General features: G+C 39.3%; 1 protein-coding gene across 1 annotated transcript in view; it reads left to right on the top strand.

Moving 5' to 3' along the window:
• The first annotated feature begins 543 nt into the window (after positions 1–543).
• The window catches only part of LOC110785021 (uncharacterized), an 85517-nt gene continuing 70680 nt past the window's right edge, over positions 544–15380 (top strand). Inside the window, exon 1 of the mRNA XM_021989464.1 lies at positions 544–609. Within this exon, the coding sequence (XP_021845156.1) occupies positions 544–609 (66 nt within the window). The remainder of the gene's footprint in view (positions 610–15380) is intronic.

Here is a 15380-nt window from a genome sequence, read left to right as displayed (position 1 = left end):
ACTCTAGAGAAGTTAGATTGTGAGACTCTACACAACTATGTGAAGAAAATTGAGTTTGCATGCAACTATTTCGCTTCGACCAAGCATTTGTATGATCTAAGGCATAAGGATGTTATGGCTAAGATGGTGATTCATTGCTTGCCTCATAAGAACCCATACATAGAGCTTAAGAACCGTTTCCATGATATGCATTATGAGAGTGGTTTTCCTAATTACTTCAAGTATGGTACTCCCGATGGTAGATGGAAGTACGACATGGAGGTTATGACTACTATTATAGAGCTCGCAGAGCAATGCTTTGAGGATGGTAGAACGGTAGAGAGTGTTTATCATATGGAGCATGATATTGAGGTGATGGAGAACCCCACAAATGAGGATATGGAGGGAGATATTAATGAGGATAGTGATGATGGCGTTGTTGAGATTGAAAATCCTAATCCCATTATTCCCGAACCAACAATTGAGATTTCTAGTGACACTGAAGTTGAGTCGTAAGACAATGAAGAGGTCAATAGCAATCCACAACAGAATAATAATGAAGATATGGAGTATGACTCTGACCCCGAAGAAGACTTTGATGATCCTAATGGGCAGAAGCCTTCTCCTCGAGTCTGTAGGGGGGGGGGGGGGTTGGCTAGAAGAATAGCATTTAAACTTATGTAATATCTTAGTTATTTTTCATTCTAGCAATCAATAAAGTAGCAAAGCTACTCTTTTATGGTTTAGACTTCCTATTATTTATGGATTATAGTAGCACAATAAACAAAGGATGTATTATTCTTCCATTGAAGCAATAAAAAGCATTTAAATTATTTTCGTTATCGATCCTTAAGTTCTAAGTATATATGCTTAAATTAAGTGGTTGTCGCAAAGGGAATTACTACTATTTCTTCAATGAAATCCTACTTGTATGGTGGTCAAATGTCCTACCACTCGAATTCATGATACGAACAATAGCGGGAATTGGCCAAGGGGTGGCGCCACTTTCCCCTAATGTTCGAAATTATGTGTGACTTATGTGTTGTGTTTTTGACTTATTGGATACTTTAGTAATGTCATGACCAACCTAGTCATTAAAATTAGTCTTATATTTTACTCAGGAGACCAAATATTGCTACCCGAGAGATTGTCGAAGTGGTTAGGCAATTAGCTGAAGTGGTGCAGAACATAACATAAAATAGAAATAACCAAGGGCTTGATCCTGCTGGTGAAATGTTTAAGAAAGTGGCCCAAAGTAAGCCTCATTTGTACCAAGGGGAAATTGGACCCAAGTGTACTTGAGAACTGGCTAAGAGAGTTTGATAAGCTTATAGTAGATGTGAATTGTCCGGAGAACCTTAGGGTAAATAGTGTTGTTTATTACCTTAGGGGAGAGGCCGATCTGTGGTGGCAAAGGTGTAAAGAAACCATGAGAGCTACACCTAACTTTGGATGGGAAACATTTAAGGTTGCCTTAAGAAACAAGTTCTATCCACCCTACCTGAAAAAGAAGAAGGCCCAAGAGTTCATCGAACTAAGGATGGAAGGGATGTCTGTGACTGAGTACTACTCTAAGTTCATAGAACTGTCTAGATTTGTACCTGAAGTGGTGGCAACGGAGGAGCTTAGGGCTCAAAGGTTCGAGAGTGGATTGACTATGGATTTGCAGTTGATGCTTGCTGCAGAGACTTTTACCTCTCTCGACACTCTGTATGGGAAAGCTGCCCATCTGTATGGACTACAGCAAAGGAAGAATGGAAGTGGTGAAAAGAGAAAGGATGTTGGTAACCAGAATTAGGGTGGTGGCCAACAAAATCAAGGGACTTTTAAGAAGAACAAGGGGATTAATCACTTCCAGTTCAAGGGGAACAATGGTGGAAACAAGAATAACTTCCACAACAACCATAGTAACAGGAACCAGTCTACAGGGAATGGAACAAGAGTGTATGAATGCAGACGTTGCCATAACAATCACCCCGGAAAGGACTGTGATGGAAACCTAGTCATTTGTAGATTCTGTGAGAAACAAGGCCATAGAGAATTTGAGTGTTGGGCTAAGAATGGGAAACCCAACCAGGTTAACCGCCAGAACAACAACCCGAATAGCCAAAACCAGAATGGAGAAAACAATTGAAACAATGGTGGGAACCAAAAAGGTTAACAGAATGGCAGCAACCACAACAATGGCCAAAGCAACGAAAATCCTGGGGGAAATTATCAGCAGAATGGGAACCGAACCACCAATGGAAACGTCAATGGGAGTGGCTATAACAAAGGAGTTGCCTAAGGGAAGCTAAATGTGATCACTAGGCAGGAAGCTGAAACCTTGTGCGACGTCATAGCCGGTACTTTTTCTATTAACTCCACTTTAGTTAAAGTACTATTTGATTCTGGTGCAACTTATTCGTTTATATCAAAAGGTATTTTAGAGAAGTTAGGCTTGAAAGAACCTGAACCAATCGAAGTACCTATAGTGATACCAACCGGTGAAATAGTGAAGTGTACCAAGATTCATAGAGACGTGCCTTTGACCATAGCCAAAACCGCTATCATGCTGTTAGGTTATGAATAATATAAACAATATAATTCATGCGAAAAACCATAAAGCCAAGAATACAAATTAATTGCCACGTAGTCAATTAGCATATTTATGATACATACAATGTGATGCGTGCCTTCCCTAGATGCTCCCGAACCGAACAAGAACAAGTATAAGACTCCAAATATCGCCCCTCGGTAGATAGTCCACAACACGTTCGGATCCGCCTTAGATTCAAGCAACTAGAATATTCTCTAAGGTTTTATGTGCACTCGGGAAACTCACAATAATGTTAGGCAAATATTAAATTCTCTCTTGAACTTAATGTATTGGAATACTATTGAATTGCATTATAAATTGTGATCATGAACCATTTATAGGGTGAAAATAGAGGAGTTAGAATTCTACTAGGAATCGATTAACTAAATCCATAAGGATTCTAATTAATTAATAACATTATAATTTTACGTTTCATCAAATACTAAGTATTTCAGATTTAATTAAACATCTAATTTTATTAGAATTAGGAAAACACGATTACCTGACAAGCAAGCAATCCTAACCGGCCAAGGCTTTGGTCGTGTAGCACGCAACCCCATAGCCCGCAGCCCACGAGTGCTTGGTCGTGCAACACGCAGCCCGCAACCCATGAATGGGCGCTGTTGCTTTGCTCGGCCCATGCGCACTGGGCGTGGGAGCAAGTAGCACGCGGCCCATCTCGTTGGGCGCTGCTGCTCGGCCCATGCTCGCTGCTCATGCTCGCTGCTCCGCGCGCGGGCTTGCTTGGCGCTGGGCCTTGCGTCTCGCAAGCTCGTTCGTCGATCGTTCGGACGTCGCGCTTCCGATTTTTTTTCCGATTCCGAAATTCATTTCCGATTCGAATAAATATTTAATATTTTCGATTTCGGAATTTATTTCCGATTCGAACAAATATTTAATATTTTCGATTCCGGAATTTATTTCCGATTCCGGTAATATTTATGTTTCCGGTAATAATTCCGATTCCGGCAATATTTCTATTTCCGATAATATTTTCCGATACGTACCATGTTTCCGTTTTCGGCAACATCTACAACGTGGATAGTATTTATATTTCCGTCATGATCCATATTTCCGTTTCCGGCAATATCATCATTTCCAAAGCATTCTATATTTTGCCTCTTGACGATTTCAGCTCCCACTGGAACCGAGATCCGTCGTTTCCGAATGTTCATAAATAGAGTATTTAATTAATATATTCACTTAAATACTTGATCCGTTCACGTACTATTTGTGTGACCCTACGGGTTCAGTCAAGAGTAAGCTGTGGATTAATATTATTAATTCCACTTGAACTGAAGCGACCTCTAGCTAGGCATACAACTCACTTGATCTCACTGAATTATTAACTTGTTTAATCAATTAATACTGAACCGCATTTATTAGACTTAGCATTGAATGCATACTTGGACCAAGGGAATTATTTCCTTCAGTCTCCCACTTGTCCTTAGAGACAAGTGTGCATTGCCTAATTCCTTTGTCGCTTGATGCTTTCTCATGAACATAAGGTAAGAGTAGTCATCCTTATTATGTCTAGAGGTATTTCTCGGTTTTAGAGTTCACCTGATCAAATAAACAGATAATCATAGCCTATGATTCATCTGAGCACGACCATGTATTTTTCAGTTTCTAGCTCTCCGAGTGGCCTTGTACAACTTTCATCATCTCATCCCGATTTATGGGAGGACAATCCCAATCTTGTGATCTTGAGTTTAGACTTCGTTTTGATAGGTGATTACCTGAGCGTTGCCGTTATAGTCTCCTTTTACGGTGCGACGCTTGACAACGTCAAAGTAACCAGTTCTCAAACAAGTAATCTCAAATTACTCAGGTATTGAGGATTAGTGTCTAATAATGTAATGAAATTTACTTATGACATATTTTCATCTCTTACAGTAAAGTTTGAAAGGTCTGTCCAATACTAATCTTCTCAAGTAAGTATCTATGCAAATGATTGCGACATTGCTATGTCCACATAGTTTAAGAAACAAAACTACTAGTCATCTTGCACTCTAGTCGTCTAGCGTTTTCTATGCGTCCACTATAGAAAACTTCCGACCAGGGACCATTTTCAACTTTTGACATTCAAGTTCACTTGATAGACATTTCTTAGTCACAAGACTGGTCTTGACAGTCTATCTTGATTATATCGTCAAATTGAAAGGACTCATCATTTAATAAACCACAAATTAAATGGAAAAATGAATTCTATTCATTTATATGAATGGTTAACCAAATTGTTTTACAAAGTATTAAACTCTAAAACTTTAAATTTTTAATTAAGGACATCAAAGCCATTCTCCAATATGCTTGATTCCCATAGCTGCAGATATTGTCGTCAGTTCCAATCTTGCTTATCTCGACTTCTTTTCTTTCAACGAACTCTCGTAGAAGGTGAAATCTACGAAGTACATGCTTGACTCTCTGGTGGTGTCTAGGCTCCTTTGCCTGTGCAATAGCTCCGTTATTGTCACAATATAGAGCTATTGGTCCTTTAATGGAGGGGACTACACCAAGTTCACCTATGAACTTCCTTAACTAAATAGCTTCCTTTTCTGCCTCATGTGCATCAATGTACTCCGCTTCAGTTGTAGAAAATCCGCAATAGTGCTCTTTTTAGCACTTTTCCAGCTTACTGCACCTCCGTTGAGGCAGAAGACAAACCCAAAATGTGATCTGAAATCATCTTTGTCGGTTTGGAAACTTGCGTCCGTATAGCCTTAACAATTAATTAATCATCTCCACCATATACCAGGAAATCATATTTGTGCCTTTTCATGTACTTTAGAATATTCTTGGCAGCAGTCCAATGCGCCTCTCCTGGGTCTGACTGGTATCTGCTCGTAGCACTGAGTGCGTACGCAACATCCGGGCGTGTACATATCATAACATACATTATTGAACCAATCAATGATGTATAGGGAATCCCACTCATTTGTCTACGCTCATCCAGTGTTTTTGGGCACTGAGTCTTGATTAGAGTCATTCCATGAGACATGGGTAGGTAGCCTCGCTTGGAGTCTGCCATATTGAACCTTTCAAGCACCTTATTGATATAAGTGCTTTGACTAAGTCCAATCATCTTTTTAGATCTATCTCTGTAGATCTTAAAGCCCAGTATGCATGTACTGTGCTTCTCCTAGATCCTTCATCAAAAAACATTTCCCAAGCCAAATCTTGATAGAGTTCAACATAGGAATTTCATTTCCGATAAGTAATATGGCGTCGACATATAATACTAGAAAATCCGTTTTTCTCCCACTGACCTTCTTGTATACACAAGATTCGTCTGCGTTCTTGACGAAGCTAAAGTCACTAGCTGCTTCATCCAAATGTATATTCCAGCTCCTCGATGCTTGCTTAAATCCGTAAATGGATTTCTTAAGATTGCATACCTTTTTAGCATTCTTTGGATCCTCAAAACCCTCAGACTATGTCATAAACACAGTTTCTGTTAAAACGCCATTTAAGAAAGCGGTTTTGACATCCATCTGCCATATTTCGTAATCGTAATATGCAACCATTGCTAACATTATCCGAATACACTTTAGCATTGCAACTTGTGAAAAGGTTTCATCATAATCCACACCGTGGACTTGCCTGTAACCTTTTGCAACCAATCTAGCTTTGAAAACTTCAAGTTTCCCATCCTTGTCCTTTTTCAGTTTGAAAACCCATTTGCTTCCTATGGCTTGGTAGCCATCTGGCAAATCGACCAAATCCCAAACTTGGTTTTCAGACATGGAGTCTAATTCAGATTGCATGGCTTCTTGACATTGCTTGGAGCTAGGGCTCGTCATAGCTTGTTTGTAAGTCGCAGGTTTTTCGCTTTCCAGCAATAGAACTTCATGGCTCTCGTTCGTCAAAATACCTAAGTATCTTTCCGGTTGAGACCTATATCTCTGCGATCTACGCGGGGTTACATTTCTAGATAGTTCTTGATTCTCACCAGATACTTCTAAAGATCTCCGAGTTTCAACCTGAATGTTATCTTGAGCATTCTCTAGAGTTTGTTGTTCGACTCGAATTTCTTCGAGGTCTACTTTTCTCCCACTTGTCATTTTGGGAATGTGATTTCTTTCCAAAAAGATACCATCTCTAGCAACAAACACCTTGTTCTCTGATGTATTGTAGAAGTAATACCCCTTTGTTTCCTTTGGGTAGCCCACAAGGATACATTTGTCAGATTTTGGTTGAAGTTTGTCTGAAATTAATCGTTTGACGTATGCTTCACAACCCCAAATCTTAAGAAAAGACACATTTGGAGGCTTTCCAAACCATAACTCATATAGAGTCTTTTCGACAACTTTAGATGGAGCTCTATTTAGTGTGAGTGCAGCTGTGTTTAGTGCATGTCCCCAAAATTCAATTGGAAGTTCGGCCTGACCTATCATTGATCGAACCATGTCCAGCAAGGTCCTGTTCCCCCGTTTTGACACACCGTTCCATTGAGGTGTTCCAAGAGGAGTAAATTCTGACAAGATTCCACATTCTTTCAGATGGTCATCAAATTCATAGCTCAGATATTCACCGCCTCTATCAGACCGCAGTGCTTTAATCTTCTTCTTGCCTAACTGATTCTCTACTTCACTATGAAATTCCTTGAATTTGTCAAAGGATTCAGACTTATGCTTCATTAGGTAGACATAACCATATCTACTGAAGTCATTAGTGAAAGTGAAAAAGTAGTTGAAACCACCTCTAGCATTTGAACTCATTGGTCCACATACATTTTTATGGATTAAACCCAACAGATCAGTTTCTCTTTCTCCAACTTTAGATAAAGGTTGCTTTGTCATTTTTCCAAGTAAGCATGATTCGCATGTACCATAATCCTCTAAGTCAAATGGTTCTAGAATTCCTTCATTTTGAAGTCTTTCTATGCGCTTCATGTTAATATGGCCTAATCGACAATGCCACAGATAGATGAGATATGAATCATTATTTTTGGCCTTTTTGGTATTTATGTTATAAACTTGTTTGTCGTGATCTAGTAAATAAAGTCCATTGACTAATCTAGCAGATCCATAAAACATCTCTTTAAAATAAAACGAGCAACTATTGTCTTTTATTAAAAGGTAAATCCCTTAGCATCTAAGCAAGAAACTAAAATGATGTTTTTAGTAAGACTTGGAACATGGAAACACTTTTCCAGTTCCAAAACTAGCTAGCCCAGAGGGCAACGAAAAATAATAAGTTCCTACAGCTAATGCAGCAATCCTTGCTCCATTTCCCACTCGTAGGTCGACTTCACCCTTGCTTAACCTTCTACTTCTTCTTAGTCCCTGTGAATTGGAACATAAGTGTGAGCCACAACCTGTATCTAATACCCAAGAAGTTGAATTTGCAAGTATACAGTCTAAAACGAAAATACCTGAAGATGGAACGACCGTTCCGTTCTTCTGATCTTCCTTAAGCTTCAAGCAGTCTCTCTTCCAATGCCCCTTTTTCTTATAGTAGAAGCATTCAGATTCAGAAGTGGGTTGGCTCACCTTCTTCTTTTCAGACTTGGTGCCGCCATCTTGCTTAGTTGGGCTGGCCTTCTTGCCACCTTTCTTAGAATTCCTCTTCTTGCCAGATTTCTTGAACTTGCCCCCACGCACCATAAGCACATCTTGCTTATCACTTTTGAGCGTCTTTTCAGCGGTCTTCAGCATACCGTGAAGCTCAGTGAGAGTTTTGTCCAGACTATTCATGCTGTAGTTCAACTTGAACTGATCATACCCTCTATTAAGAGAATGGAGGATGGTGTCTACAGCCATTTCTTGAGAGAATTGTTGATCCAGCCGACTCATATTCTCAATTAATCCAATCATCTTGAGAACATGTGGACTTACGGGCTCGCCCTTCCTGAGTTTGGTGTCAAGAATTTGCCAATGAGTCTCGAATCTTTCGACTCGAGCCAGATCTTGGAACATGTTCTTTAACTTACTGATGATTGTGAAAGCATCTGAGTTGATGAACGTTTTCTATAGATCTGCACTCATGGTTGTAAGCATTAGACATTTCACATCCTTGTTGGCATCAATCCAACAATTGAGGGCTGCCTGAGTGACCCCGTCGCCCGCGGCTTCGGGCATCGACCCTTCCAGGATATACTACTTTTCTTCCTGTAAAAGAACTATTTGCAAGTTCCTTTTCCAGTCAAGGAAGTTCTTCCCGTTCAACTGCTCCTTTTCGAGAATTGATCAGATGTTGAATGAATTGTTGCTTGCCATAGTTAAAACTACAATTGAAAAGAATAAACAAATAAATAATCATTCATAATTTCTCTTAATAAACTTAAATTCTAGCATTCATGCATAATTCAATATATATTAAGCTTTTTATTCGAGTTATGTGTTCCGACAGGTGTGAATAAAACGAATCCAAGATCCTTAAATCATTGAAGAATTAAGCACATTATGTATTTAGACTCAATTCTAAAATATTTTAGGTAAGCAAATCCTTTGCTAATAGTCTAGAAACTACTCTTGGTTGATAGGTACGTCTAAGAACTTATTAGGTAAACCTATCTCATTTTCCATGACATAAAAGGACTCCTTACTTATATCGTTGAGTTTCACCAAAACTAACATGTACTCACAATTATTTGTGTACCTTACCCTTTTAGGATCAACAAGTAACACCTCGCTATGGCGGAAAACTATTACTTAGATTGATGTAAAGGTTATCCAAGTAAGTGTTATTTTGGCATGGCACCTTTTAACTCAATTTTTAAAGTTTGGAACTTAAGGCTCTTACTATGTTGGTTAGATTTTAAGTGAACTAAAATCCTTAATCATGCAACATAATCAAGCCATAATCTCATGCATAATTAAGACATATTTAAAGCAATAAATAACTTAAAGCATGCATAAGATATAAATGTGATCTAGTATGGCCTGACTTCATCTTGAAGCTTCAACTTCAAACTCCGTGTTTGAAAATGGATTGGAAACTCCGTCTTGAATTTCACCCTGGGAGGCGCCATTTTCTTCAAATAGGATATGCTATAATTGAAACTAATTACAACTATTTGATGGTACACAAACCATATTTAAAATAAAAACTTTGGTGCATTAGACCAATTTTACATTCAAATTAATGGTACACAGACCATATTTTCTATCCTATTTGGACCATACTAGTCACTTTCCATAACCTGCAAAATAGTACATTTACAATATACCATTCACCCATTTATTTATAAATGAATGACCCACATAGCAAGTTAGTAGAAAAAAGCATGCATCACATAAACATTTGCAGCAACTAATCATAGGGTTCCAATAATCTACAAATTATTCAACCTTATTAGTTCTAATCGAGTTGTTTTAACCTTAAAGGAATGTAGACCTAATCAAGAGTTTAATGACTAAAAGCTCCCACTAAAACCAAGAAATTTACATGCTTTACAAATTTTAAACATAAAATTGTATTTCCTAGTCCAACCGGAAACTTAAAAATTTAATTAAAATTTAAAGCTCATATAAAGGCCAGCAATCCAAATTAATTGCCACATAGTCAATTAGCATAATTAGGATACATACAATGTGATGTGTGCCTTCCCTAGCTGCTCCCGAACAGAACAAGAACAAGTATAGGACTCCAAATGCCGCCCCTTGGTAGATAGTCCACAGCACATGCGGATCCGCCTTAGATTCAAACAACTAGAATATTCTCTAAGGTTTTATGTGCACTCGGGAAACTCACAATAATGTTACGCAAATATTAAATTCTCTCTTGAACTTAATGTATTGGAATACTATTGAATTGCATTATAAATTGTGATCATGAACCACATATTTATAGGGTGAAAATATAGGACTTAGAATTCTACTAGGAATCGATTAACTAAATCCATAAGGATTCTAATTAATTAATAACATTAGAATTTACATTTAATCAAATACTAAGTATTTCAGATTTAACTAAAACATCTAATTTCAGTAGAATTAGGAAAACACGATTACCTGACAAGCAAGCAATCCTAACTGGACAAGGCTTTGGTCCTGTAGCACGCAGCCCCATAGCCCGCAGCCCACGAGTGCTTGGTCGTGCAACACGCAACCCGCAGCCCATGAATGGGCGCTGCTGCTTTGCTCGGCCCATGCGCGCTGGGCGTGGGAGCAAGCAGCACGAGGCCCATCTCGTTGGGCGTTGCTGCTCGGCCCATGCTCGCTGCTCATACTCGCTGCTCCGCGCGCGGGCTTGCTTGGCGCTGGGCCTTGCGTCTCGCAAGCTCGTTCGTCGATCGTTTGCACGTCGTGCTTCCGATTTGTTTTCCGATTCCGGAATTCATTTCCGATTCGAACAAATATTTAATATTTTCGATTCCGGAATTTATTTCCGATTCGAACAAATATTTAATATTTTCGATTCCGGAATTTATTTCCGATTCCGGTAATATTTTCGTTTCCGGTAATAATTTCGATTCCGGCAATATTTCTATTTCCGATAATATTTTCCAATACGTACCATGTTTCCGTTTTCGGCAATATCTACGACTTAGATAATATTTATATTTCTGTCATGATCCATATTTCCGTTTCTGGCAATATCATCATTTCCGGAGCTTTCTATATTTTTCCTTTTGACGATTTTAACTTCCACAGGAACTGAGATCCGTCGTTTCCGAATGTTCATAAATAGAGTATTTAATGAATAATATATTCACTTAAATACTTGATCCGTTCACGTACTATTTTTGTGACCCTACGGGTACAGTCAAGAGTAAGATATGGATTAATATTATTAATTCCACTTGAACTGAAGCAACCTCTAGCTAGGCATACAGCTCACTTGATCTCACTGAATTATTAACTTGTTTAATCAATTAATACTGAACCGGATTTATTAGACTTAGCAATGAATGCATACTTGGACCAAGGGCATTATTTCCTTCACTTGCCAGTATCGGAATGACACCATTCGAAGCATTATATGGGCGAAAATGCAGAAGTCCTTTATGTATGAGTGACATTAGTGAAACCGTTGTATTAGGTCCCCAAATGATAGAGGACACAATGAACCAAGTCAGGACTATTCAATCCAAAATTCAAGCCTCACAAGATCGTCAAAAGAGTTATGCAGACTTGAAACGTAGGGACGAAGAGTTCCAAATAGGTGGCAAAGTGTTGCTTAAGGTTTCACCAATGAAAGGTGTAATGAGATTTGGGAAGAAAGGAAAGCAAAGCCCAAAGTATATAGGCCCATATGAAATCCTGGAACGGATAGGGAAAGTAGCATATAGACTTGCTTTACCCATGGACTTGCATAGAGTGCACAATGTGTTCCATGTATCTCAATTAAGGAAATATATCCCGGATAAGTCGCATGTGTTGCAACCGGATACCACAGAATTGGACCAAAGCTTAAATTTTGAGGAAAGACCAGTCAAAATCTTAAACAGTAAAGTGCGTAGCACGCGAACTAAGGATGTTAAGATTGTCAAAGTGTTATGGTCTAACCAAGAATCTGAAGAAGCTACCTGGGAAGCCGAGGACGAAATGAGAAAGAAATATCCCGAGCTTTTTGTTAGGTTATGATACATATGACAATTCATAAATCATGCGGAAAAACCATTTAGCCAGGAATACATATTATTTACACATAATCATATAGCATAGTTTAGATGCATACTCTTTGTTGCGTGCCTTCCCTAGCTGCGCCCGAACCGAACAAGAACAAGTCTTTAGGACTCCAAGTGTCGTCCCTCCGTAGATAGTCCACAGCACGTCCGGATCCGCCTTAAGATTGACCAACTAGAATCGCCCTTAAGGTACTAAAGATTTTCGGCACTCTTAGATAAGAAATGTGTCTGAATTTTCTCTCAAAAACTCACTTTGAATACTTGAATTATCTATTAAAATATGTGACCCTAGGCACGTATTTATAGAGTTATGGAAAGGGTTTTGGAATCATATTAGGATACTAATTTATTTAATTATAACCCTACTAAGACTCTAATTAAATAATCATTATCTAATAGTTTTAGGATTTAATCACACTTCGAATCCTGATTGCTTCAGGATTCCCGCACAAGCAATGCACGAGCACCGTACACCCGCGCAAGCCTTGCGGCCCACGCTAGGCGCACAGCGCTCGGCCCATTGCTGCGCTCCGCGCGCGCGCGCCCAAGGCCTTGGATGGGCCTGGCCTTGCGCTGGGCCTGGTCGAGGCTTGGCGTGCGCTGGTGTGCGTTGGCTCGCTGGGCGACGGCCTGGCTTCGTGCTGGGCCTTCGTCTAGCGGGCCTCGTCCGATGCTAATTCGTACGATACGCTTCCGATTAAATTCCCGATTCCAGAATTCATTTCCGATACGAACAATATTTAATATTTCCGATTCCGGAATTAATTTCCGTTTCGAACAAATATTTAATATTTCCGTTTCCGGAATTTATTTTCCGATTCCGATAATATTTCCATTTCCGATAATATTTTCCGATACGTACCATGTTTCCGTTTCCGACAACATCTACGACTTGGATAATATTTATATTTCCGATACGATCCATATTTCTGTTTCCGGCAATATCATCGTTTCCGGAGTATTCATTTCTTGCCTGTGACGATCTCAGCTCCCACTGAAACCAAGATCCGTCGATTCCGAATATCCATAGATGGAGTATCTAATGCCATTAAATACTTGATCCGTTTACGTACTATTTGTGTGAGCCTACGGGTTCAGTCAAGAGTAAGCTGTGGATTAATATCATTAATTCCACTTGAACTGAAGGGGCCTCTAGCTAGGCATTCAGCTCACTTGATCTCACTGAATTATTAACTTGTTAATTAATACTGAACCGCATTTATTAGACTTAACATAGAATGCATACTTGGACCAAGGGCATTATTTCCTTCACTTTTCCCCGAGGTTAGTTGAGTTACGGGGCCGTAACTCGTTTTCTTTAAGGGGGGTAGAGTGCGGTAGAATTTCGCGCTTTTTACCTTATTTTCCTTATTTTATGCCTAATTTAGTGCTTTTCAGTGAAGTTTCACTTTATATTGTCACGTTGGATGACTTAACATAGAATGCATACTTGGACCAAGGGCATTATTTCCTTCAGTCTCCCACTTGTCCTTAGGGACAAGTGTGCATTTCCTAATTCCTTTGTCGCTCGATGCTTGCTCTTGAACATAAGGTAAGAGTTGTCATCCTTATTATGTCCAGAGGTGTTCCTCGGTTTCAGAGTTCAACTGATCAAATAAACAGATAATCATAGCCTATGATTCATCCGAGCACGGCCATGCATTTCACAGTTTCTAGCTCTCCGAGTGGCCTTGTACAACTTTTAAGCATCTCATCTCGATTTATGGGAGGACAATCCCAATCTTGCGATCTTGAGATTAGACTTCGTTTGATAGGTGATTACCTGAGCGTTGCCTTTATAGCCTCCTTTTACGGTGCGACGGTTGGTCAACGTCAAAGCAACCAGTTCTCAAACAAGTAATCTCAAATCACTCAGGTATTGAGGATTTAGTGTCTAATAATTTTAATGAAATTTACTTATGACAGATTTTCATCTCTTACAGTAAAGTTTCATAGGTCTTGTCCGATACTAGTCTTCCCAAAGTAAGTATCTATGCAAATGATTATGACATTGCCATGTCCACATAGTTCAAGAAACAGAACTACTGGTCATCTTGCATTCTAATCGTCTAACGTTTTCTATGCGTCCAATTTTATAGAAAACTCCGGCTAGGGACCTTTTTCAACCTTTGACATTCAAGTTCACTTGATAGACATTTCTTAGTCACAGGACTGGTCCTGACAGTCTATCTTGAATATATCGTCAAATTGAAGGGACTCATCATTTAATAAACCACAAATTAAATGGAAAAATGAATTATTTTCATTTATTGTGAATGATTAACCAATAATGTTTTACAAAGATTTAAACTCTAAAACTTTAAAACATTAAACAGAGACATCAAAGCCATTCTCCAATATGCTTGATTCCCATAGCTGCAGTGTGCGAGTTGTGCTTCGCCTGCGGCAGAGGTTTAGTCAATGGATTTGATATGTTGTCATCAGTTCCAATTTTGCTTATCTCGACTTCTTTTCTTTCAACGAACTCTCGTAGAAGGTGAAATCTACGAAGTACATGCTTGACTCTCTGGTGGTGTCTAGGCTCCTTTGCCTGTGCAATAGCTCCGTTATTGTCACAATACAGGGCTATTGGTCCTTTAATGGAGGGGACTACACCAAGTTCACCTATGAACTTCCTTAGCCATATAGCTTCCTTTGCTGCTTTATGTGCAGCAATGTACTCCGCTTCAGTTGTAGAATCCGCAATGGTGCTTTGCTTAGCACTTTTCCAGCTTACTGCTCCTCCGTTGAGGCAGAAGACAAACCCAGACTGTGATCTGAAATCATCTTTGTCGGTTTGGAAACTTACGTCCGTATAGCCTTTAACAATTAATTCATCATCTCCACCATAGACCAGGAAGTCATCTTTGTGCCTTTTCAGGTACTTCAGAATGTTCTTGGCAGCAGTCCAATACGCCTCTCCTGGGTCTGAGTGGTATCTGCTCGTAGCACTGAGTGCATACGCAACATCCGGGCGTGTACATATCATAGCATACATTATTGAACCAATCAATGATGCATATGGAATCCCATTCATTCGTCTACGCTCATCAAGTGTTTTTGGGCACTGAGTCTTGCTTAGAGTCATTCCATGAGACATGGGTAGGTAGCCTCGCTTGGAGTCTGCCATCTTGAACCTATCAAGCACCTTATTGATATAAGTGCTTTGACTAAGTCCAATCATCCTTTTAGATCTATCTCTGTAAATCTTGATGCCCAATATGTACTGTGCTTCTCCTAGATCTTTCA

The sequence above is a fragment of the Spinacia oleracea genome, chromosome 2 (genome assembly GCF_020520425.1).
Source record: "Spinacia oleracea cultivar Varoflay chromosome 2, BTI_SOV_V1, whole genome shotgun sequence".
NCBI lineage: Eukaryota > Viridiplantae > Streptophyta > Magnoliopsida > Caryophyllales > Amaranthaceae > Spinacia > Spinacia oleracea.
Note: the sequence above shows the minus strand (reverse complement) of the source record. Positions and strands in the feature narration are given on the sequence as shown.